The following is a 26,389-nucleotide window of genomic DNA, read 5'->3' as shown; positions in this document are numbered from 1 at the left end:
AGTCTTCTGGGCTATTGCATGGACTTTTTAGTTAAATACGAAATTAACAACCAAAAAAAAAAAAAAGAAATGAAAGAGCTGCTTTGAGATTCAAACAAGGGCTATTGCATGGACTTTTTAGTTAAATACGAAATTAACAAACAAAAAAAAAAAATGAAATGAAAGAGCTGCTTTGAGATTCAAACAAGGGACAAGAAGCAAACCACTACGGCTGTTCCACTACGCCAGCATGCTTTCCGTATCATCTATCTTACTTTGATAGTATTAATAATACAAATAGATATATCAAAAAAAAATTGGGGTCCCAAAAAACTGGGGGCCCTAGACAGTCGCCTTACCCGGCTACCCTCGGGGCCGGTCTTGCCCATTGCTCCACCCTCCGTCACGACCACCTGCGCTAAGCAATATTATGTCATTTTTTTTTTCTTTTGAAATGAATCCTAAGAATATCATTTTAGTTAACAGGAAAAAAGTATCGAGATTCGAGTTTAAAATTGTATTACTAAAATAAATACCACTAAATGAAGAGTTAGTTGGGCAACTTTCCACAAGCACGTGGCCAATGGGCAAACACAGAGATTTGTTGGTTTAAACTAAAGTTTTACAAAGAAATCTCCAAACCTTCTTCAACAACGTAATCTTGAATTCTTGGTACAATTTTTTTTTGGTAATTATAATGTCAACATATGAATCATGCATATGTAAATTTGTTCAAACTGAAAAATATTTGATCCAGCAAAAGGAAAAAAGAACTTAGGGATATATGGCCTGAGTACTTATCACAAAGCAGAAGCAATATCTTATGCATGTGAGATAGGTTTTTTTTTAATTTTTTTAAACTGCTGATGTTAAAGTATCGATTCGTATTTGATTAGAATCATTTTATTATTTGAAAATAATAAACTACGTTTATGACGTGTCTTTTGTATCCATAATCTATATATACATAGATATAGTTGCTTGCTGGTTCATAAGTGACGTGATGATCTAATTAGGGTATGAATTTTGCTTGGTTCACAAGAAACAATTAAGTATTTTAGGGCCTGTTTGGTACTTTCCTTGAATCCAACTTTTTAAACTTAAAAACAATTTTCAAGTTTTAGGCCTTAAAAACTTGTTTGGTAGGACTATTTTCAAAAATTGAACTCAAGACTAACTAAAAAATATAATCTATTATCTAAAAACATAAAAAATGAGTTTTTAAACATAAACTTACTCCTTTCTTTTCTCTTCATCCTCCCCTCTCACTCCAAATCTATCTCTCTTTTATTCTTTCTCTCTCCTCTTTTTTTTACCTTTTTTGTCTCTCCTCCAATCCGCTCTCCTCATTCTCTAGGTTCTTTCTCTTACTCCTCTTTCTCTCTATCTCGTCTGATCCTCTCTCTTCTTTTTCTTTTCTTCAATCATCTCTTACTTTCTTTCCTCCTCTCTCCTATTTCTTCCTCTTCTGCTACCCCATCTTTTTAAATCTCTTTGTTTAATTTAAGTTGTAAGATTTAAAATTTTTAAATTGCAAACCAATCAAGTTTTTGAGTCTTAAAGAAAATTGTTTTCAAGAAATGTTCTTGAGAAATGTTTTGAGAAAGGATAAAAAATTTCAAATAGGATACTAAACAGGCCCTTACAGTTGAAAAAAAATGTGGATTTTTTTTAAAGGAAAACTAACAAAAAGTCTTTAAAAACTTTAGTTTGAATGAAAAATGACAAATAAATATGTAAGTGAATAGTACCAGGAAAGGTAAAAATGTCCCTTTTAGTTAAAAGTGAACAGTACCGGAAGTATTTAGTTAAAACTCCATTTTTTTAATGGTTCCCATTCATAACAAGGAAACGAGATTTTTTTAATGTGTCCGGAACATGGGACGGGATATCACATGCCATTATACAATTGGAGGGATACTCAAATAAAAATAAAAAAAAAAGTTCTTCTAATTGTATAATAATATGTGAAGTTCTGTCACGTGTTTACATTAAAGTAAAATGACAAAAAAAAAAAAAAAAAAAAAAAAGTGATATAAAGTCTATATTGGGTTTTTACTCGGTTAACGACAACTACCCTTATTACTTGCACGCATATGTTCTAATCCCAACTTACCCATAAAAGATTGGAGAGAAATGTTAAGTAGACTTTGTCAAGTGTACTCTTTATGAATTTTCTGTCACCTCACAATTTAACGTGAATTCTCATGTCAATATTATAAATATTGTGTAGAAAACATGAGGTGACAGAAAGTTTATGAAAACTCTCAGAGTCCTTAATATTTCTCAAGATTGGAATGTAGATGTCTAGTCGACCAAAACTGGCTACGTATTTTACAGTTTTACCTATTCACCACAATTGGATGTATTACTAAGTTGAAATGGTAAAAAAGATATGAACAAGTTGGAAATGATCGAATGGAATAAAAAAGCATAAAAGGGAAAAAGAATTAAAGTTAGCGGGTAAGCGGGAACACAAACTTGAATGTTGTTGGACCCAAGAAAATGAGCGAAAGTTTATATTTTCTTTTTCACACCAAATAAAAGGTTTAATTGGAAGAATAAGTTAGAATTTTCGAGCTGTACGTAAGTGGTAGATTGTTTTTATAATTTTTAAAATTTAACCTTTCAATTAATGCACTGTGTTTTGAGCTCAATTTCTCCTTCGTAGTGTCGAGAAATGTAAACCATCGCTTATATTAATTACCTTTTGGGGGCAGGATAATGTTGCCATGCAACAAGCAATAGTGGTTCCCATCATGGCAAACTTGGCACGCCCTTCCATTTTACTGGAGAGGGTTTATGCTCTTACTCTCATCATGCAGTGCAAAAAGGTGGACATGCATAAAAACAGCATCATCAACAACTCCGATGGGCGATGGCAGGTAAAACCAGCACCATTGATTGTATATATGGACCAATCTTGCTACCTCATGGGTTCGTTGCTTATGACTAATGAGCTTTTGACTTTTTGAGTTTACAAGCTTAACTCTATCATTAGCCTGTAAAATAAAAAACTCACAAAAGTCAAGCTAAAATGCTATTTGTGCATATATATCTGTTGGCCCTAAAAACTACCAAGCTTACGTGGCGCACATGCCGAGTAATGAATAAGCTAACTACGTCATTCGGTTGTTTGCGAGGCGTGCCAACTCGTCGGCCGGGCTCGGCCAAGGAGTAAAATGTGTTGATATTGCGTTGAGCGCGTGGCTGACTTCTCGATCTTGCGACTGCTGCCGAGGAAGGAACACTCTCCGCCTTCGGGTTCTAAAGCCTGAAGACAAGGCTACTAGTTCTGCGAAGTTCAAAAATCATCAGCGCCGGATTCGGTCACAATGAACACTCTCGACCTTCGGGTTCTAGAACATGAAGACAAGGTTACTAGTTCTGCGAAGTTCACAAATCATCGGCGCCGGATTCGGGCACAGTGATTATATTGGTAAGAGTATAAGCACACCGAATCGACACCAGAGTATAGGGACACATGTACTCAAAACAAATGTATGTCTTGATCGTGAAAGTGGTTCGGCCGTCAGAATGCCAAACTCTAAAACCTACTTGAGAATACCCAATCATAAACAGCTCCGTGTTCGATGTGCCAAGCCCTAGTAACACCTCACTTCGCCGAGAAGGCTGATGAGATGACCTCTGCCAATAAGGATCCGAGAATCCTTCTCGACCGAGACTTGGATAGATAACTAGTCGACCCTGTTGCAGTGCTGTTTATCCAAACTGAAGGTGCTTCACGGTAGGCTGATTCTACGGCAACAGTGCTATTTATCCAAACTGAAGATGTTCGCCGGTTGCCTCCACAGTTCTGTTTATCCAAATTGAAGGTATGTCGGCGGAAAAAGAAAACAAAAATCTCAAGGTTGTTGAGAGGTTTCACATAGAGCGAGGGTTTGCATAGGGCATTTTGTGTGTTGAATTGGAGAGAGCTTGTTCGATGTCCTCCCTCCCTATTTATAGTAGCCAACCTGCATTGAATCTTAGTCATTCTCGAATTAGAACTCATTTCCCTGATTCAACCTTATCTCGGCCAGTCCTACTCTTACTAGAACTTTGAACCTAACTTGTTATCAGGCCACATTAAATCTCACACCCCAGCATCCTTATCTTGTCGAAACTCCTTCTTGTAATAAGACTCACCCGCATCCCACAAGTTCCTGACGGGATATGGCCAGCTTCGACTGCCAATGAGCTGGATAACCCCCAATGACACCTAAACACGGTATCTAGGTCGAGAACAATTCTAAACTCGGCCCAAACCAGTATTTTTTGGCCCAAACATTGCCCCATCGTTTCTGAGGTCGTCGACGAATACTCCTTAGCTCGAGCATCGACCTTGAAGAAGTGAAATCGACCTAAGGATAATTTCTTGGGAAATACCACCATGCGCATTTATGAGACGTAACCTCACGATCTCGATTTCCCAACTGTCCTGCCACATGTCAGCCCACTGGTTACCCTAACAGCCTTCAATCATGATCCTCGAAAACATGCGGCCGCTGAAACGTCTCTCTTGCACTAAACCCGTCGCAACACGCCATCGTGCATCTTCAAATCGCGAACCTCGGTCTTTTCGCCTTGATTTTCTGAGCATGTAGAATGATTAGTAAATCTCCCACTCGATTTTATCCTTGATTTTGAAAATCAAACGTTTAGCCTTCCATCCCAAATGCCTATAAATGCCCGGATCCCTTCCATTCGTACCTTACACTTTCCATATCCCTTGAAATTTTCTCGCCACTTTGTTTTCAAAACCTTTGAAAACCCTGAAAACCTTAAGCTTTCATCTAAAAATTTTTTTAGCCTTCATCAATGGCCTCATTCATCTCAGAGCTCTCCCCTGAGTGCAATAAGTGCAAGGACTTCATAGATCGGAACACCATCAAGACTCTACGTTTCGAGGGCGAACTAAACTCTACTCACCAAATTCTAGGCCCACTCTTCAAAGACACAGTGCCATCATCCATCATCAACTTGTTCAAAAAACACTGCTTGGCAGGTTTACTGCAAGGATTCGACTTGTAAAAGTGGTGCCAAATAAAACCTCAAGGATCCTGGCCTTCGACCAATGCGAACTGGGCGGCCTGGGTTGTACAAATGGAAAAAATCTTCGGTAAGGAGTGGGATGCTCTTGGTATCTATGATACTATTAAGCTCTCGACCATGGAGATTACAATGGATAAAGAACTCCTTATGGAAGCTCTAAGCCTTTGGTGTTCGGCTACCAACACCATGCTCCTTCCTTTTGGCCCTTTAAATTTTACCATCCTCGACATCTCGGCTATCATCGGGACTCCTCATTTTGGCATTCCAGTCGATGCCACCCTTATTGGATGCCCATCAAACCTTGACCTCAAGGCGCTGTTCGATGATAGGGTCGTCGAGGCATTGAGCCAAGAAGGTCAAGAGCCTTCCAAAGAGGACGTTCAGAAATTGCACAAGAATTTTCTAAACTACAACACCCTTATCCTCCACTTTGTTAGTCGAATGGAAGTGAGTCTACAGAAGGGAGAACACAAAGCCTTTCTATTTTACTGGTACAACAAGTTCATCTGTTGTACCAAATCGAATAAATGCTTGGTTGAGAATATGCGGTGGCGGGAGCCCTAGCTAATGGTCACTCTCTGGCGCTTAGTCCAGCTATCCTCGCCAACATTCTACGTTGCCTGGCGGAGACAACCATCAACAAGATCGACCCGCACCAGAATGGACCTTTCTAGGTGTTCCAACTCTGGCTGCAGGTTTATTTCTCCACACTTCGGCCAGAAATCTCCGGCCTCCAGTCTACTGTAGCACTCGGCCTTCAGTTGGCCCCTCGACCAGTACCTCCTCACCGAGCTGAAGAAGTCTTTAAACACCTCTTCGGCCTGGACATCATTTCTGATGACATATTTTTGATATGTCATCATCAAGAATACCCCTATTCCATCATACTTCCCACCTCGACTTGGAGTGAAAGTAAAGATGCTAGTCTTTATCAAAACTGGGGGTCGTTCGTGTTAACTCGTAACCTTCCTCTCGGTTGCGATGCTCGCCGAGCAAGTTGGGAAGTCTACCATCCCATTTTGCCGCCCGACAGCTTGGCCACCTCCAAGGTTGCCCGGTGCCTCTACTTTCTTCCCGCTCCCTTCTAAGCCGATGACACGTCCTGGTTCCTCAGAAAGGGAGTGTAGAGACACCAAGAAAGAATTTCAAGAACGATGTAAGAAATTTCGCATTCGACCAACTGTTCCTGAATCTCTAGGCATTGACACCTTCGACGACTGGTGGGACGAATTACTCACAACTTTTTTGGCACTTCAGTCGAGGTCGTAGTCAACAAATTTTTTGGTGACCGACCTAAGAAAACCTCCGCCCCTGAATCTAAAGAGGCGCCCCAAAGTATACCCTTGTTTCCAACTTTATTCTTTAAACACTTGAACGATTTTACTAACGAGATTTCACTTTCTTAGGCGGTTAGGTACTGAAATAGGCGAACATGGTCGTCCCGGCAGTGGTTAAGAAAAAATTGGCCCATTCCTCCAAGAAATCCAAAGCCGTTGCACAAAATACACCAAGCAAACGGCCTCACCCGAACGCCTAGATGGCTAGTGATGCTCCTCGTCCCCCAAAATATGTCAAGCAATTGGCGAAGAAGGGAGCACGAGAGATTCATGTTATCTCTAGCCATACCACCGGAGCAACTGCTCCGAATGCCTTTCCTCCTACTTCTATTGTTCAGGCCTTAGCGGAGAATAGGTTGTCTTCAACCAGCCCGGTAACCCAAGCTCAACTAGCACTTAAAGTTCCAGAGGTCGTGGTTGAGCTAGTTCCCATACCACTAGTCGACACGCCTGCAGCTTTAGGGCCGACCGTAGAACCTGTATTGGGGAATGCAACCACTTTGATCGGGAAGAATCTCCCCAAGAATCCAAAACAATCGGCGATCATTTTAGAAGAGGTATGACTATGCTGGCCACTCCCTTTACTCATTAAATTCAAAAGTATTAACAACTCTTTTGTTTCAAGATGACAAGAGTGACGAGATTTTACCGGCAAGTCGCTCTCGACCAACCAAAACTCCTTCTGTTGATCATTCTCATGTGTCATCCTGGTTGATTCTCCTGTAACTGATCGTGGGAAAAGGCCCATTATTAAACTTGAGGTGACGTCAGAAACTCCAATTCACCCGCAGGACTAGGACCTCGGCATCCCCTCTCAAGAAGTGACCTCGGCTTTTATAAGGCTCAACTACTTTCTCTTGTCATTGTTGTTATAATGAGTCCGAATTGAGAAAAACAAAATGTCAAGTGCCCAGTTATTCATTTCACCGAAAATTCTATACGCCAAATGGTGTTATTTATATTTCCTGGCCACCTTAGTGGCCATCAAACGTAGATAACCTTCATCGGCCGCGTGAATTAAGAAGCAATTTGAAACATTGGGCTCGGCCGTTAAGCTCTCTAGGTTTAAGCAATGAACCTGGAAACATAACCAAAGTCTTCTCTCGGCAGGTCTAAAGTAAATCCTCTTTGCTACCTTCTTTTACGATTTTCCTTGCGTATACTCTGTTTTCTTGTGCAGCTTTCATGGGAAGTCGAGTTTGATGATTTCCTATCTAGCACTTAAGGAGCGGCTGGTCCTTCGGCAGCTACGATTGAGCCCGCCAAATCAACTGTTCTTGTTTGGTTGCAGGAGCTTTTGTCTCTCTCAGCTTCGCAAGTCCTCGAGCATAAGGGCATTGATTCAGTGGGTGCATGTCTGAACGATATTGGAGCTGATGGTCCATTGAGCGCCGAAGCCATCATTCAAGCGTCGTCCACCCTGGAACGGACTCAAGAATATTTCAGTATTTTCGAGAAAGCTCTTCGGGCTGACGATGACTTGAAAGCTGCAACAGCCGGTCAAGATGCTCTTCGTCCGAAGGTCGAAGTTTTAAAAGTGAAAAAGGAAACCCTGGCCGACCTTGACCGTCAAATTGCTGAACTTCAAAATCGAAGGTCGGCAATTGCTTATGAGCTTGAGAAAGATTTTGAGTCGGGCGGCAAATCTTGCTTAACTGAATACGCGGTGAGCGTGAAGCGAGTTAAGTAGCTAAAGATAGACAAGAAGAATTGGCAAGCTAGGGTCACGATAGGCGAGGTGAGGTGGTTGGATCTGAAGGCTGTTCTTGAATCTCTTCTTCCTTCGTCATCCTAGAATTATTTGATTGTAAACTTGTTCGACCAATGAAATGAACTTAATGAAATAAAGTGAACTTTTATTCTCGCATCTCCCATGTGACTGGATAATATTTCTTTAAAAACTTTCCATTGATTGGCAACTTGTGAACAATACCGGTTTGGTCTTTAAGATGGTATACCCCATTGCCGATGACTTTATGAATAACGAATGGCCCTTTCTAATTCGGCGACCACTTGCCGAACCTGGGGTCTTTAATACCTACAGGTAGCACGGTTTTCCAAACCAGTTATCATTCGCCGAAAGTTTTTTGCTTAACTCGTTGATTATATGCTCGCTCGGTGATCTTCTTTTGAGCCACTAATAAGTTATAAGCATCAAGCTGAGCTTCTTCTAAGTTTTTTAGTTCTTGTCTCATGGTTTGACTGTACTTGGCATTGAACAAACTACTTTGTTCAATTATTCACAACGAGTTTATACTTCGCTTGACAGGCAACACTGTGTCGTGTCCATAAGTCAGCACATATGGAGTCGTTCCGGTGGCGGTCCACAAAGAGGTTCGATAAGCCCATAACACTTCGTTTATCCTTAAGTGCCACATGTCTCGCATTTCTTTTATCATATTTTCAAGAATACCAATAAGAACCTTGTTACTTGCCTCGGCCTATCCATTCGCCTGCGGGTAGTATGGCATAGATTGCCCGAGTCGAATCTTTAGACTTGCCGTATAGTCCTTAAATCTGTCGGATGTAAAGATCGTACCGTTATCTGTTATGATTGTTTCTGGCACGCCGAATCTAGTCACAATGTTTTCTTCAACGAAGCTACAAACCTCCTTAGACGTTAGCTCGGCATATGACTTGGCTTCGACCCATTTGGTGAAGTAGTCCGTTGTAACAAGTATCCACTCGTGTTTGGTTGCACCAGAAGATGGTGTGATTTTACCGATAACATCCATGGCCCATCCTCAGAACAGCCATGGTTTGGTGACCGAATGTAATGATTCGGCCGGTACACTCTGTATAGGCCCATGGATTTGCAATTGTACACAACCTTTTGCGTACTCAGTACAATCCTTTGGAATACTCGGCCAGAAATAGCCGTGCCATCGAAGTAGCCAACGTATTTTTCGTCCAGATTCGTGGGCTCCGTAAATTCCTTCGTGTACTTCTACCGTGGGCCGAGGCACAACAACAGTAACCCATCCTCGCCTTTTCGATACAACTCATTCTAGTTTAATACGTATTTTGTGGCATGAAAGCTTATCCGTCGGTCATGTTTTCGTTAGGGTTATCAATATATCGCATAATCATCCCTCTCCAATTGTCTGGTAGTGCCTCGACGGCACAAACCTCAATAGTGTCCTTTTGTTCTAACAACGAAGGCAAAGACATGACTCGTGTACAGATCACGCAATCACGTTGGAGAACTTGCTGATTAATCAAGGCCGAATGTGCTTGTCGTGACATAGGTATTTCTCGGCCTAATTTGCCCCTATGAATTGGGCTCCGGAGGCTATTTGAGCCAGTTCGTCGGCGTCAGTGTTATGAACTCGTGAAATGTGTTTGAAAGTTACACCGTCGAAGGATTCGGCCAAATAGCTAGCAACCATGTGATAAGGCGCTAGAGTACAACTCATGCAGCGAAATGTCCCGTTGAGTTGATTAATGACAAGTTCAGATTCACCAAGAACAAAGACATGAGTTCCCGCAAATCATGCAGCACACTGAGGCTGATAACAAGGGCTTCGTATTCGGCCTGATTATCTGTACAATCAAAATCGAGCTTGAGAGAAAAATACCAACGATTATGAGTGGGGGATTAAATAACGATCCCAATGCCAGTCGAGACTAAAGTACTGGAACCATCAAAGTACTTCGTCCAGTAATTATCACATGTTTGTATCAGGCCGATGTCAACGTCATTGCCCCCGAACTCATACGAGGAAGGGTGTTGGGCCAAAAAATGGACCAGAGCTTGACGTTTGACAGCTTTCTGGGGTACATATTGCAGGCTGAATTCAGAAAGGGCCATCGTCCACTTACCGATTCGGCCATTTACGATCGTCCGAGTAAGCATGTAGCGAATAACATTAGTCTGGGCGATGACCTGAGTGACTGACGGGAGCATGTAATGTCTAAGTTTGAACACAGCGAAAAATAAGGCAATACAGAGCTTCTCGATAGCGGAGTAATTAATCTTTGGTGGGTTAAGGTTTTGACTAAGGTAAAAATGGCCCGTTCTCGCCCGGCTTCATTGTCTTGTGCCAAAAGGCATCCGATGGATTCTTCGGCCGTTGAGATATATAGCTTAAGAGGTCGACCCTGCCGTGATGGAACAAGGATGTGTGGAGTCGTTAGAGAGACTTTGATATGCGTGAATGCCTCTTGGTGCTCGACACGCCATTCGAAGGTGTCGAAGGCCTTGAGTTTCAAAAGCGTGGAAAAAGTTTTCATTTTCCCAGCTGAGTTAGCAATAAATCATCGGAGAAAGTTGATCTTATCGAGCAACGATTGTAATTATTTCTTAGTCGTCGGTGGTGGAGCATTATGATTGTGCGGGCCTTGTTGTTGTCTACCTCAATACCACGGTGATATACGAGGAAGCCTAAAAAATTTCCGACTGATACGCCGAAAACACATTTAGCAAGATTCATCTTCAGATTGTGCCGGCGCATGCACAAGAATCCTTCTCGACCAAGACTTGGATAGATAACCAGACGAAGCTATTGCAGTGCTGTTTATCCAAATTGAAGATGCTTCACGATCGGCTGATTCTATGGCAACAGTGATGCAGTGCTATTTATCCAAACCGAAGATGTTCGCTGGTTGCCTCCATAGTGCTGTTTATCCAAACTGAAGGTATGTCGGCGGAAAAAGAAAACAAAAATCACAAGGTTGTTGAGATTTCGCGTAGAGTGAAGGTTTGCGCAGGGGCAGTTTGTGTGTTAAATTGGAGAGAGCTTGTTTGATGTCATCCCTCCCTATTTATAGTAGCCAAAATGCATTGAATCCCAGTCATTCTCGGATTAGAACTCGTTTCCCCGATTCAACCTTATCTCGGTCAGTCCTACTCTTACTAGGACTTTGAACCTAACTTGTTATCAGGCTGCATTAAATTTCACACCCCAACATCCTTATCTTGTCGAAACTCCTTCTTGTAATAGGACTCACCCACATCCCACCGGTTCCCGACAGGATATGGCTAGCTTAGACTGCGCGGCCCATGAGCTAGATAACCCCTAATGACACCTAAACACGGCATCTGGGCCGAGAACAATTCTAAACTCGGCCCAAACCAATATTTTTTGGCCCAAACAATATCACATGATGTCTTAACTTAATTTTATGTTTGAATTATCAGTCGCATCACCATTTGATCATCACGTAAGATTCATGTTTTTTATTTTTAACTTGACTAGAATGGAACATATTACATGTCACACATACATATATAATTTCATCTTTTGTTGCGTCCTATAAAAGAAAAATGTGTTGCATTTTTGTTGTTCTTAGTTTCCAAACCCTTTTAATTTCTTGCATAGCGCTCAAACATTTGCAATATACTAGCTACTGCATCTAATCAGATGGTCCTTGTTGGTTGTGAATTATTTTGATAGTCTCTTAAGGTTCAATTGACCCTAAAAACTATCAAGCCTACGTGGCGCGTAGGCCAAGTAATCAATAAGCTAACTATATCCTTTGGTTATATGCGAGGCATGCCAACTTGACGGCCGAGCTAGGCTGGTGAGTAAAGTATATGGATGTGGCATTGAGCGCGCTACTGACTTCTTGATCTTGCAACTGCAACCGAGGAAGGAACACGTCTCAGCCTTCAAATTTTAGAGCCTGAAGACAAGGTTGCTAGTCTTGCGAAATTCACAGATCGTTGGGACCAGGTTCGGTCACCATGATTATATTCGTAAGAGTATAAGCACGCCAAACCGGTACCAAACTATACAGACACAAGTACTCGAAAGAGATGTATGTCTTGATGGTGAATGTGGTTCGGCCGTTAGAATGCCGAACTCTAAAACTAACTCGTGAATATCCAATCATAAAACAACTCGACATTCAATGTGCCGAGCCTAGTAATCTGTAACACCTCACTTCACTGAGAAAGCTAATGAGATGACCTCTGCAAATAAGGACTCGAAAATCCTTCTTGACCGAGACTTGGATAGGTAACCAGTCGACCTCAACGCAGTGCTGTTTATCCAAATTAAAGGTGTTCTGCGTTCGGTTGATTCAACGGTAACAATGTTGTTTATTCAAACTGAAGATGTCACCGGTTGCCTTCACAGTGATGTTTATCCAAACTAAAGATGTGTTGGCGGAAAAAGAAAATAAAAAATCTCAAGGTTGTTAAGAAGTTTCGCGTGAAACCATAGTTTGTGTAGGGCAGTTTGTGTACTAAATTAGAGAGGCTTTGAATGATGCACTTCTTCCTCTATTTATAGCAATGAACCTACCCCTGGCCAAATCAGAGATGTACTTAGACTAAAACTCCTTACCTCAATTTAATTATGATTCGGCCAATCCTAGTTCCAATAGGTTTCTGAACTAGGCTCTATAATGAACCAGATTTAGTCCTTGATTCTTAACGCCTTTAGTTTTAAATCCCCTTATGGTATCAGGACTCAACCCTCGCCTTTATCCAAACCAATCCTTCTCATAAAAGGACTTGGCCGAGCCTGACTGTACAACCTATAATGACCTAGCCAGCCCATGAGACCCCTGGAAGACTGATGGGCCGAGAATAGCTCCAAACTCAGCCCAAATTATCATTTTAGGCCTAAACATTTCCCCCTTGCTTCTGAGGCCTTCGGCCTATAACTCTTTGGTCGAGTTTTGACCTTGAAGAAGCGAGATCAAACCTTTCACGTATCTCTGAAAAGAACTTGAAACATCTCAAACATCCCCATTACTCGCATTTATGAATCACGATTCCTCGATCCTAACTTTGTCTAACAAATTGCCACGTGGCAATTCCTCAGGTCACTCATCAGTCTTTAATAATGACACTTGAATCGTGCAACCATCAAAACGTCATTTCACCATTAAACTCGTCAACACAATCAAATGTGCACCCTTAATCCACGAGCTTTTTAGTCCCTTCACCTGGATCATTTGGATATCCATCATGATTACCAAATCCCTTAAATGATTTTATTCCCCTTTTCACATACTCAAAGCACAACAATACCAAACTAGCCCTAATTCTCTTGTACTTCTATTCCCAAACCGAGGTAATGAAGATAATGATAACATATGAAAAATGATAGCCTAGTAAATAAAATGCAAATAACAATAGAATGCATATAACCAAGTTTTTCTATATTGTTTTATTAAAATGTGATTTGGTTAGATTGGTGTTAACCTAGTAAATAAAATAAAATAAAACAGAAAGGAAAAAAATATTATAAAAAAACAGAGGTATTTTGAAATACCTCATGTTGTAGACTGTTGATCTTTGAATTCTTAATGAAGAACAAATATTAAAATGCCAGGTGCTTGAACGCTTATTTCATCGATAATCTTACGCGCCAAAGGGTGTTATTTACATTTCTTGGCTGCCTCAGTGGCCATCAAATGTAGATAGCCTCCATCGGCTACGTGAATTAAGAGACTCCCTTAAACACTGGGCTCTGCCACTAAGTTTTCTAGGTTCAAGCAATGAACCAGCAGACATGGCCGATGTCTCTTATCGGCAGGTCTATCATGACTTCTTTATCTGCTATTCTTTTGGATTCTTCTTTACTAACTCTTTCTTTATGCAGCCTTCATAGGAAATCGAGCTCGATGTTCTCCTCTTGAGTACTTCTAGAGCAGCTGGGCATTCTGTCACGTCGGCCGATCTTTCCGCAACTGCAGTTGAATCCAATGTCTTTGTCAAGTTGCAAGAACTCCTATCCTTTTCAGCCTCATAAGTCCGTCAATGTAAAGGACTCCTATCCCACTTATCCAATATCCTGAAGCGAACCCGACAATACTTCGCCACTTTTAAAAGGGCTCTCTAGGCCGAGGACAACATTAAGACTACAAAGGTTGCTCATGAAGCTAGCCGACTGAAGGTTGAGGCCATAAAAGCAAAGAAAACGTGGTTGGCTAACCTCGATCGTCAAATTGCTGAACTCCAACGTCAAAGGTTGGTCGTTGTTTCAGATCTTGAAAAAGATTTTGAGGCGAATAAATCTCTCCTGATAGACCATGCAACTGACTCAAAACGGATACGACAATTGTAGCTTGATAAAAGAACAAGACATGTTGAAGTTACAATGGGTGAAGTAAGATGGTTGGAACTGAAAGCTGCCCTTGAAACCTTCCTTCCTTCGACCCCTTAGGATTTTGGCCTTAGTAATCAGCTGTTGGATTCTTTTTGTAATTCTCGTTTATACGTCTTTTTTGCAAAATTAATGAAACGAACTTTTATTCTCGCATCTCCCAAGTGACTCGATAGTATTTCTTTAAAAATTTCCCATTGATCAGTAGTATATGAATTGAACCGGTTTTATCTTTAAGGTGGTATGCCCTTTTGCCGAGAAATTTTGTGGACGATGAATGGTCCTTCCTAATTCGACGACCATTTTTCGAATCTGGGGTTTTTAATTCCTACTGGCAATTAGTTTGCCAAACTAGTTCACATTTGCCGAACGTCTTTTGCCTAACCCGTTGATTATAAGCTCGCTCGTCAATCTTTTTCTGTGCCGCTAACAAATTATAGGCATCAAATCGAGCTTCCTCTAAATCCTCTAACTCTTACCTCATGGCCTGATTATACTCAGTACTGGTCAAACTACTTTGTTTGAGTACTTACAATGAGTTTATACTCAGCTCGACTGGTAACATTATGTCGTGCCCATACGTTAACGCATATGGGGTCGTCTCGATTGCTGATCGGAGTGAAGTCCGATATGCCCATAAAGCCTCATTTAACTTTAAATGCCATATATCAGGTTTTTCTTTTATCATTTTTTCAAGAATGCTGATCAAAACTTTATTACTTGCTTTGACCTGTCCATTTGCTTTTGGGTAATACGGCATGGATTGTTCGAGTCGGATTTTCAAGTTCACCATATATTCTTTGAACCTTTTAGCTGTAACGATTGTGTCGTTGTCAGTTATGATCGTTTATGATACGCCGAATCTGGTCACGATGTTTTCTTCTACAAAATTGCAAACTTTCTTGGATGTTAATTCGGCGTATGATTTTGTTTCGACCCACTTAGTGAAGTAATCAGTTACCACAAGTATCCATGCATGTTTTGCTGCTCTAGAAGATGGTGTAATTTTACTGATTACATCAATGGCCCATCCTCTGAACGACCATGGCTTGGTGACCGAGTGGAGTAATTCGGCTGGGACTCTTTGTATAGGCCCATAAATTTGACATTGTACACATCCCCATGCATACTCGATACAATCTTTTAATATACTCGGCCAGAAATAGCAGTGTCAGCGAAGCAACCAACGCATCTTACGTCCAAATTGATGATCTCAAAAGATTCCTTTGTGTACTTCTGTAATTGCTTGGGCAACCTCCTGCAGGTTGAGGCACAATAACAATAATCCATCATCGCCTTTCCAATATAACTCATTCTGGTACAACATGTAATTTTTGGCATGAACCCTAGTCATGTGGTCGTGTTTGTCACTGGGGTTATCGAGATATCGCATGATGACCTTCTCTAGTTGTCTGGTAATGTCTTGACTGAACACACATCTACAGGATCTCCTCGCTCTAGTAATGAAGGTAAGGACATCGCTCGTGTTCGGATCACGTGGTCGTGTTAGAGAACTTGTTGATTAACCAAGGCCGGGTGCGATCGTCGTATTACAGGTATTGCCCGGCCTATCTCGCCCCCTAGGAGTTATGCTCTGAAGGCTATTTGAGCCAGTTCGTCTGTGTCAGTGTTTCGAATGTGAGAAATGTGTTTGAATGTGATACCGTTAAACGACTCAGCCAAATAGTTGGTAACTATGTAACAGGGCGCCATAGTACAACTCATGCAACGAAAAATTCCACTGAGTTGGTTAATCAAAAGTTCTGAATCGATGAGGATGAGTATGCTAGCTACCCTCAAGTCGTGTAGGACATTAAGACCCATGATAAGGGCTTCGTATTCGGCCTAATTATTTGTACAATCAAAATCAAGCTTGAGAGAAAAGTACCAGCGGTGTTGATCAGGGGATTGAATGACGATCCCAACACCAATAGAGGTTGAAGTACTAGAGCCATCAAAATACATTGTCCAATGATTATCACGTGTTTCCACTATGCTGATTTCGACATTGTTGCCCCCGAAACCATATGGAGAAGGATGTTGAGCTAAGAAATTGGCTAATGCTTGTCCTTTGACAGCTTTCTATAGCACGTATTGCAAACTGAATTCGAATAGTGCCATTGTCAATTTCCTAATTCATTATTTGACCATTGGCCGAGTGAGTATATACCGAATAACGTCGATTTGGGCGATGACCTAAGTGATGGAAGGAAGCATATAATGCCAGAGTTTAGACGCAGCAAAAAACATAGCCAAGCATAGTTTTTCTACGGCTGAATAACTGATTTCAGGTGAGTTAAGATTCTGACTGAGATAAAAGATGGCATGTTCACGCCCGATATCATTGTCTTGTGCAAGGAGGCAACCGATGGACTTTTCAACCGCTGAAATGTATAGCTTAAGAGGTTTACCACGCCGAGGTGGTACAAGGACGGATGGGGTTGTAAGGGAAACCTTGATTTAAGTGAAGGTCGTTTGATGTTCATCAAGCCACTCGAACCTGTTCGAATCCTTGAGTTCAAAAGTTTAGAGAACACTTTCATTTTTCCTGCCGAATTAGTTATGAAATGGCAGAGAAAAATTATCTTGCTGAGTAAAGGCTGGAGTTACTTTTTGGTTGTTAGGGGTGGAGCGTCGATGACTGAGCGACGATGACTGAGCGAGCCTTATTTTTTTCCACCTCGATATGACGATGGTGTATAAGGAAACCCAAGAAGTTACCTACCGATACAATGAAGGCGCACTTGTCCGGGTTCATTTTGAGATTATGTTGGCGTATACAAAGGAAAGCTTGCCGAAGGTCATCGAAATATGTTCGGCGGCCCTTTGATTTAACTACCACATCGTCGATATACACTTCTATGACCATACCAATCAAGTCATAAAAGATGGTAGTCATAGCACGTTGGTATGTGGCACCAGCATTTTTAAGGCCGAATGGCATGACTACCCATTTGTATATCCCAAGTGCCCTTGGGCAGCGAAAGGTAGTTTTTTGAACATCGGCTTCGGCGATAAAGATCTGGTTGTAGCCAGCATGGCCATCCATGAAGGACAACATTTCATGATGGTAACTCCAAGCAAAACAATCTTTAAATTTGTTGAGTAATTTACAAAGTTATGTTTTCATAGGTTGGGGTAACAAAGCCCTAATGAATAACAACCAAGGGTCATTGACCGTTCCAACATTTATTTCCTCTAAAGGGTCTTTGACTTAGAGCCAACTGTCTTCGAGCTCGACCGGGGTAGCTATCATGGGAAATGACAGGACCATTATCTCCTTCGGCGAGAAACTCCACAAGGTTTACGCCTAAAGTTGGTTGTTTGGAAATAGTAAACCAGTGAGCCAACAGTCGTTCCATGGTAGATGAAACTATAGCCCGGCGTTCGGCCTGTTTGGTGTCAGACATTAGGATCAGTAATGAGGTTAGCCAACCCGAGTCTCGTCGAATACTGGTGAACAGTCTCGATGCCAACCTTGATGGCTTTCTAAACTGAAATCTGAGTAGGCCGTCCTTCATTGTTGAGACCTTGTAAGGTGATGTAGCCAACGTGGTCATCATAGTAACGTCCCTGGATCATGTTAGCTTCGAACGGCTAATTGTTGGCCAGATGAACCATGACCGATTTATCATCCTAGAACATGAGGACTTGATATAAAGATGAAGGGATACAGGTCGTTTGATGGATCCAGTCCCGACCGAGAAATACGTTATATTCAGTCTTTGAGTTGACTATGAAGAACGCAGTTATGTGATTGCGACCTACGATATTTACTTCTAACGGAAGTACCCCTTTGGTCTGAGATTTATCGCCAAGGAAGCTACTCATGGTGACCCCTAATGGAATAAGTTTGTCGTTAGAGAGATGTAGTGTTTTCATGATGGAGATGGGCATGATATTGACCGTTGCTTAGCAGTCAGCGAAGATTTTGGAAACTTGATATCCTTTGATGTGAGCCGTAACATACAACGACTTCAAATGATGGAGATTGGTCGAGGAAGAACATGGAAATAGCTCGACAAGAGCTGCTTTGAGTTTGTCTTCCTTGCTTACTTACTCGTCCTCTTCTACAACAATAAAGTCGACTTATGTTACTTCTTTAGCAACCACGTCACCATCTAAGAAATTTGGTTGAGACGTGGTTGGCTGAAATTCAGCCGATAGAACTTGGACCATGCTAATTTCTATATTTTTGGAAACTGAGGGGCCCATTGGGTCATGGTCGTCGTCTTCCAGATTATTAAGCAAAGTACCCTATTTTTTAATGTCCTCGACCTGATCATTTTCAAGTAATTGTTCATGTGGTACATCCACCGTATCTATTTCATTCTGATAGCTATCCTCGAGCTCATTCGATGTTGGAGATCAGTCTTGTTCCTGCGATGCCTTACGAGTACACTCATGATAGGCGATTCGAGCATCCCTTGTGTCTAGGTAAGCATTTAACCATGCCATATATTCTTTCTCATTGATCGTCAGGCTGAAAAGAGATACGGCTGGGAAGACTTCAAAATGGTATCATAAATATTGAAGGTCCTCGAGGGAGAAAGGAAGCTCGATGGTATCTATATCAATATATGGATCGACCTCGAAACTAAAAACTCGAGTTTCTCGTATATGCTGGAACCTGGCTTTCATCCATAAATCAGTGGTCTTTTGAATAAACTGCTTAGTTTCAAGGCACGTTAGTGCCAGGTCAAGAGTTTTTTAACACGCCTTTGGTAGGCCGTACAGGTCATTAGCGGAATATTTCTTGTGAAACTCCCACCTGTACTCCAAGGTTTCGTCGAGAAATTAGGGGTGTAGATTTTGTCGGACTCTTATTAATGGCTCTTGTGAGGGCAACGGAGGAAGTTTGCTTTCCGTTTCCTTCTTGAATTGTTCGAGACGAACTTTCATATTCTCAGGTTGAAGAAGGAGTTTGATGCGCTTCTCAGATTCTTCTATTGTGGTCTCAAAGTCATGATTGATCACCTTCTTTCCTTGAAGTAATTTGGCCATGATTGTTGGGGGTTGTTGGTCAACTTCGTTACCTGTTATTTCTTTCGGCCGCCATTTGGTAGCCGAGGTAGCCCGAGTCACTTGTTGGCAGGCCATGCAGTCTATTTCCTGACGTCGATGTTTCTGCGATTTAGAGAGAGCAGTATACACACTGGTAAAATAATTATAACTATACCACTGTTGGTTACGTGGCTCAAGCGGTTTGAAGGTTTTCTAGTTCACGGATGAACTTGAGCTACTAGAGTTGCGCGTATAATAGTCCTCGTTATAAAACGGCGTGTCAAAATCAAGGCGCTATCTGGCTGAAGGTGGCCCGGTGATCCGTGTTTGAGGGCCTAGCCTATCGAAAACTCCCTAGCGTTGGCCTGCGTTGAGCACTTTTTGAGGTGTCGTTATGGCCATTGGAGGCGGTCGTTGTATTGTAGCCTAGGGTGGTGTCTCATTCGGCTCGGTGAAGATGACGTTTTCCTTACACTAACTGCATAAAACCACTGGTCCATCTGCTTCCTCTGCGCTGAAGTCTAACAAAGGCTCGACGATAGCTAGTCCCGAAAATTCTTTAGGCGGCTCGTTTGAAAATAAATCAATCTTGAGCCGAGGTTGAGAGTTCTACTTTGGGACGTGTTGTGTTGGAACGAACTCGGCCTTTTCTTTTCTTTTATCCACGGGCAGACGACCATCTACCATGTTTATTGTCGCCGTAGAAAATGGGTCAGCGTCGATGCCCATTTTCTTTTCTAGGAACTTAAGTTTGCCATTATCGATCAAGCTTTAGATGGCGTCTCAAAACACAACACAGTTGTTCGTTGCATGCTTGTTCGAGTTGTGGTATTTGCAATAATTTTTCCCTTTTAAGTCATCGGCCTTGGGAATATTATGTCCCGTTCGAAGCTTGACAATTTTCGCTATCAGTAATTGGTTGAAGATGGCGTCAGCCTTAGTTATGTCGAAGGTGTAGACCTTCAATGTTTTGACGGCCACTTCTACACTGGCCAAGCGGGTTTTGACATCTTTGGAGTTGGCGTGTACCAATGCCTTGCATACATAAGGTTTATCAATCACTATCTCGGCCATGTCTATGTTGACATATTGGGGTTCTTCAACTTCGACCGATGCATAACTGACTGCATGGTTCTTATAGATCGTCCCTCGAGATAAAGACTTCGAAATGTTTTCTTCTCGGAGCAAATGATTATATTGTTCGACGTGCTGAGCCAGCTCATACATATCTCGAAAATTTACCCTCAGGAATTTCTTTTTGTATTCCACGTCTAGCCCATTCAAAGCAAGCTTGACAAATTTGACTTCAGAGAGAGGTACTCGACACCAGTTTCTGGCCGATTTAAACCTTGTAAGATAATCCATCGGTGACTCGTCAGATGCTTGAGTCATCTTGGCCAATGAAGAAACTGACATTTCCATTTCCGATAGATAAAATTGCTTATGGAATTTTTGGACTAGTTCCTCCCAACTTTGGATAGAGTTAGGTGAGAGGTTGATGTACCACGCGAATGTGGAGCCCGTCAACAAAAAGTTGAATAGTCGCAGTTTATAGAAGTCACTATTAACATCCCCACATTGCGCAATGAATTGAGCCACATGTTCTAACGAGGATAGGGACGATTCTCCAGCAAAAAGGCTGAAGTCTGGGATTTTAAAGCCTTTAGGATATTCAAACTTTTCTACATAAGTTGGGTATGGATGGATGAATTTTGGGAACTTCAGCCCCTTTTTCAAAGCCGAATCGATCATCCTTTGGACCTCGACCATATCGATGGATGTTTCTGCTCTCTGGTCGGATCTTTCTAATCTACTGCTTGATCCTCTTTTTTTTTTCCAAGTCGATCATTTTAGGCCGAGCAGATCCTGTTTCGTCCTGTATCGTTGGTAGCAGATTATTCTTAGGCGGAAGTTGTCGAAAATAATCGTCCAATCCACCTTTGTAGGCCTTATTAACCTGTAGTTTGAGGTACCTATTATGTGTAGTGCTGCTCTTAGCTATTTCCTTAAGTACTCAGCTAAACATATGTTTAACGTGCCAAGATTGTTCTTTAATTTGTCTCCGAAGAAACGATCTAGTTGGTGGATCGGTACCTTCATCATCCTCATCCCAATCCTCTAATATCTTTTCAATTAAAACGCCCTTGGTTTTGTTAGGGATTTTACCATTGTGAGGCTGACTGCAGAGACAAACCTCATTTTCTCAGTGTGTCGTGCTTGTGGCCTCAGGTGTCGTGGCAATCAGAGGATTCTATGCCTGTGACGAGTTATCTGAGTTCTAGATTGGAAGGTTGGTCGTGGACTTTCCCATGAATGTTTTTTTTTTTAACCGATCGTGCCTCAATGGTCATGAACTTTGTAGTTTTAGCATTAGGTCCCACCGGGCGTGCCAAAATGTTGACCCTAAAAACTACCAAGTCTACGTGACGCGCAGACCAAGTAATCAATAACTTAACTATGTCCTTCGATTATGTACGGGGCGTGCCAACTCAACCGATGAGTAAAATATGTGGATGTGGCGTTGAGCGCGCTGCTAACTTCTTGATCTTGCAACTGCGGCCGAGGAAGGAACACGCATCGGCCTTTGAGTTCTAAAGCCTAAAGATAAGGCTGCTAATCTTGAGAAGTTCAAAGATCGTTAGTGCTGGGTTTGGTCATGGTGATTATATTCGTAAGAGTATAAGCACGCCAAACCGACACCAAACTATGCGGACACAAGTACTCGGAAGAGATGCATGTCTTGATGGTGAATGTGGTTCGACCGTCAGAATGCCGAACTCTAAAACTAACTCGTGAATATCCAATCATAAAACAACTCGGTGTTCAATGTGCCGAGCTGAGTAATTTGTAACACCTCACTTCCTGAGAAAGCTAATGAGATGACCTCTGCCAATAAGAACTCAGAAATCTTTCTTGACCAAGACTTGGATAGGTAACCAGTCGGCCTCGACGCATTACTGTTTATCCAAACTGAAGGTGCTCCACGATCGGTTGACTCTACAGCAACAGTGCTGTTTATCCAAACTGAAGATGTCACCGGTTGCCTTCACAGTGGTGTTTATCCAAACTGAAATGTATTGGTGGAAAAAGAAAATAAAAAATCTCAAGGTTGTTGAGAGGTTTCGCGTAGAGCGAGAGTTTGCGCATGGCAGTTTGTGTGCTGAATTGGAAAGGCTTTGAATGATGCACGTCTTCCTCTATTTATAGCAGTGAACCTACACCTGGCCAAATCAGAGATGTACTCAGACTAAAACTCCTTACCCCAATCTGATTATGATTCGGCCAATCCTAGTTCCAATAAGTTTCTGAACTAGGCTCTATAATGAACCAGATTTAGTCCCTGATTATCAGTGCCTTCAGCTTTAAATCCCCTTGTGGTATCAAGATTCAACCCTCGCCTTTATCCAAACCAATCCTTCTCAAAAAAGGACTTGGCCGAATCCGATTGGACAACCCATAATGACCTAACTGCCCATGAGACCCCTGGAAGACCACTGGGCTGAGAGTAGCTCCAAACTCGTCCCAAATTATCATTTTGGGCCCAAACAGGTATGTTTGGAAGTGCTTTTAAAATGATTGAAAGTGGTTTTAGAAGAAATGTTTTTTTGGTTACAAAAGTACTTGAAGTGCTTTTTTCAGGATTTTTGCTAGGATTGGTTCTAAAAACATTTTTATGAAAAGCTCTTTTAGTAATTTTTAAAACAATTTCAAACGAGCCATTAATGTTTAGTTAATCATAATGGTTTTTTTTTTTTTTTTTTAACAAACGATATTATCTACATTAAGAGGGAGGGAGTGGACTTAGCCTTATAATGGGCTAGCAATAATGTTGTTCAAACTTGTCTTTAGCGAGAATCAAACCTAAAACTTCTTACTTACAAATGAAGAGGAATACCACTAGACCGTAATACTAAGTGACTAATCATAATGTGTTTAATTTCTCTCCTTTTCTTTTAACATTAACCACTGTTGATCAATTTGGTTCCTTGATGAGTGAGATTATTGATGGAGGCCCACAAATCCATCAAGCATAAACAATCTTTCATACTTGGCATACACGCAAGAGAGAGAGAGAGAGAGAGAGAGAGAGAGAGATAGATAGAGAGGGTTTAATTAGTTGGGTTGCTTTTGACAATTCTAATTTTCACTCAATTGCACCTTTTACATAATGGAAAGTAAAAGAGAGATTCCGTAGGCCAATGTTTGCTACCAAAAAAATTTGGCGAGTCTAACTTCATTAGCTTTGTGCTTTTTCCTCCTTTACCCAAAGCGAGCGAGTTGCAGCCAGGACTTGCACAGTCTCGACCAACCCTTGATTTGTGCTACATAATCTTCTCTAATGGATGGACCATTTTCAGTCGCCGAGTAATTCGGCAATTTAAACCAATCAAATTGGCAAGCTAGGTATTCTTCTTCTTTCAATATTCAAATTAGAATCTCTTTAATCTAATTGATAGATGCCGTATTGATTAGGGTTTTCTTTTTTAACTCATAGCGTTCTGGTTTCACAATTTTTCTTCTTTCTTTTAGCGTAGATTATCACTTGTATTAGAATCTCTGTACATATTCTTATGTTAAATAAGAAAACTAAAAAGTCATCAAAGGTCTTAAGTTTTTATCTTTGTTTGAAAGGAACACTAACCTCGAGAGTTAAAACACACTAAAGATGGCTATGCATCTTCAAGAGACAAGTAAAATATATTTGAGGAAAATATGTCATTTGATGGCCTATTTATCACTTACCTTCTAAAACATCACTTTATTAATTATTTGCATGCATTCAGTTTGATCGCAACTCAAGTTCTTGCTAGTTAGTTTTTCCCTCGAAGCGATCTTCTTCTAGTTGCGGGACGAGATTCAACATATCTCAATTGGGTTTCTATGACAGAGCAGTTTGTTCAACTTCTTCACCTGTTGACGAGTGTGCTTTCTTTCTTCTTTCTTTCTTTTTTTTTTTTTTTGCCCGCACAAAGTTATTTCACCCCTTTTTTCTTGTCATGGTAGATTAGTTAAACAAAAAAATAGAAAAGAAATTCGATATCTAAATGAGATGCCAAATTCTAGGTGGAGATATGACTACAAATTTGACATAATTTCCAACTGAAGTGTTATTTGCTAACTCGATTTGATGCCTTTGTGTCTAGGAGTCAAATTTGACATCAACGTCAATTGTTTTTTATTAATTTAATGGTAGATCCCTTATTCTACTAACATTTGAACCAATAAAATTCTATTTCAACAAATTAATAAATATAGCCATTTAAAGCTCTACATTAATAATATATATATATATATATATATATATTTGACAACTCGATTGGAGAAACACAAAATTTAGCATAAGACTTCAAATTGACACATCAACCATCAATTGAATTTCGACTCTAAGAATTTGACATGTCCATTGTAGATGGTCTAATGTTAGTGGATAAAAAATAAGTGAACAACATTACTATATCTCAATCCTTAAATAAACTACTCTCATTAGCAAGATAAACAATATTATAAAAAATAATTATGTTGAATACTGTCGGTTAGATATATGATGATCGCAACTCCTTAATTTTTGTAGAACGATTGCTTAGAGCTCGTTTGGATGTGCTTTTAAAATGACTCAAAGCGCTTTTGGTGAAAATCTTTTTAGAAACAATCATTAGTAAAAATGCTAATAAATCCCCAAAAAACACTTAAAGTGTTTCCTGGAAGAAGCACATAACTAGTGCTTCTTGTAGAAAGCACTTAAAGTGCTTTTGGAACCCAATAACATTTTCTCTAAAAGCGCTTTTAATCATTTTAAAAGCACATCCAAACGAGCCCTTAGTTTTTGTACATAGAAAGATAAACATGCAGTGATAAGCTAAGGCATCATAAGTGGTACCCTACCCATGCATGGTGTTCCACCATGCACATGGCAACGCACATGTAATGTGATGTATCTTGTAGCTCGATGGTCACCTCCCAACCAATGTACAATTACCCTTCCCTTCTTCTCTTGCGATGGGGTTGGAACATTGGCTAAAGTTAAACTAATTAGGCCATGGAAATTGGAATACACACACACATTATCCGAACTAATGGAAATTTTTTGTTTGAACAAACAATATTATCTACACTAAAACGGAAGGAGGAGGGGTGGCTAAGCTTAGTCTCACAATAGGCTAGTGATAATGTGACTCAAATGCATTTTTAGCGAGAATCAAGCTTAAGACATCTCATTTACAAATAAAAATGAATATTATTGGACCGTAGTACTAAATGGCAAAAGACCAAATCAATGGGATTATTTGCGAGACAATATTAAAGTTTTGCAGCTATCAACGCATGAATATGTAGCGGCATTATGAGTGGTTGTGCACGAATGATGATCGAGATCATTACATGATATAATGTTTCCCATGTGCTGATGTGCACCATTTTCTGTATTTGCTGGGGTCATCAAATATGTGGTCCACTTATCAGATACGTTAACCCTAACACTAATCTGGTTTTTATTAAAAAAAAAAAGAATCTAATATGGTTTTAAAACCTTGTTATATTGGCAAGACGTGGAGATTTTCTTTAAGTGAAGCATGAAAAATTAAGCGAGATTAGTTCATCAGTAATAATCAAGCATTTATGCTGGTCTCTCTTCACTTTTTATTTATTTATTTGTAATATATGAATTTTTATTTTAAAGTGAAACAGACAAAAATTAGATAAGATTAGCTCGTCAGAAACAATCAAGCATCTACGCCCATCCCTTTCTCACTAATTTTTTAATTTGCAATACATGGATAAAGAGTCTTCTCATGATTTCGGCCTTCTCAATCATTGAAGGACAATTATTTTCTCAGGGAAATATATATAATTTTTTCGCTTAATAGTTTTAATATATATTGTCAAAGATTAATATATTTATTTACTTTGAAAACAATTGTAGTGTGTATGTTGGGACGACGAAGGAAACAGTATTCA

General features: G+C 40.6%; 1 protein-coding gene across 1 annotated transcript; it reads right to left on the bottom strand.

Moving 5' to 3' along the window:
* Window positions 1-20,218: 20,218 nt before the first annotated feature.
* Window positions 20,219-21,205, bottom strand: LOC126609222 (uncharacterized). The gene has a single exon (XM_050277203.1). It carries the CDS (start codon window positions 21,203-21,205, stop codon window positions 20,219-20,221), a length of 987 nt encoding a protein of 328 aa, XP_050133160.1.
* Between the last annotated feature and the right edge of the window lie 5,184 nt (window positions 21,206-26,389).

Source organism: Malus sylvestris, chromosome 16 (assembly GCF_916048215.2).
Source record: "Malus sylvestris chromosome 16, drMalSylv7.2, whole genome shotgun sequence".
Taxonomy (NCBI): Eukaryota; Viridiplantae; Streptophyta; class Magnoliopsida; order Rosales; family Rosaceae; genus Malus; species Malus sylvestris.
This window is presented reverse-complemented; position numbering and strand designations above follow the sequence as displayed.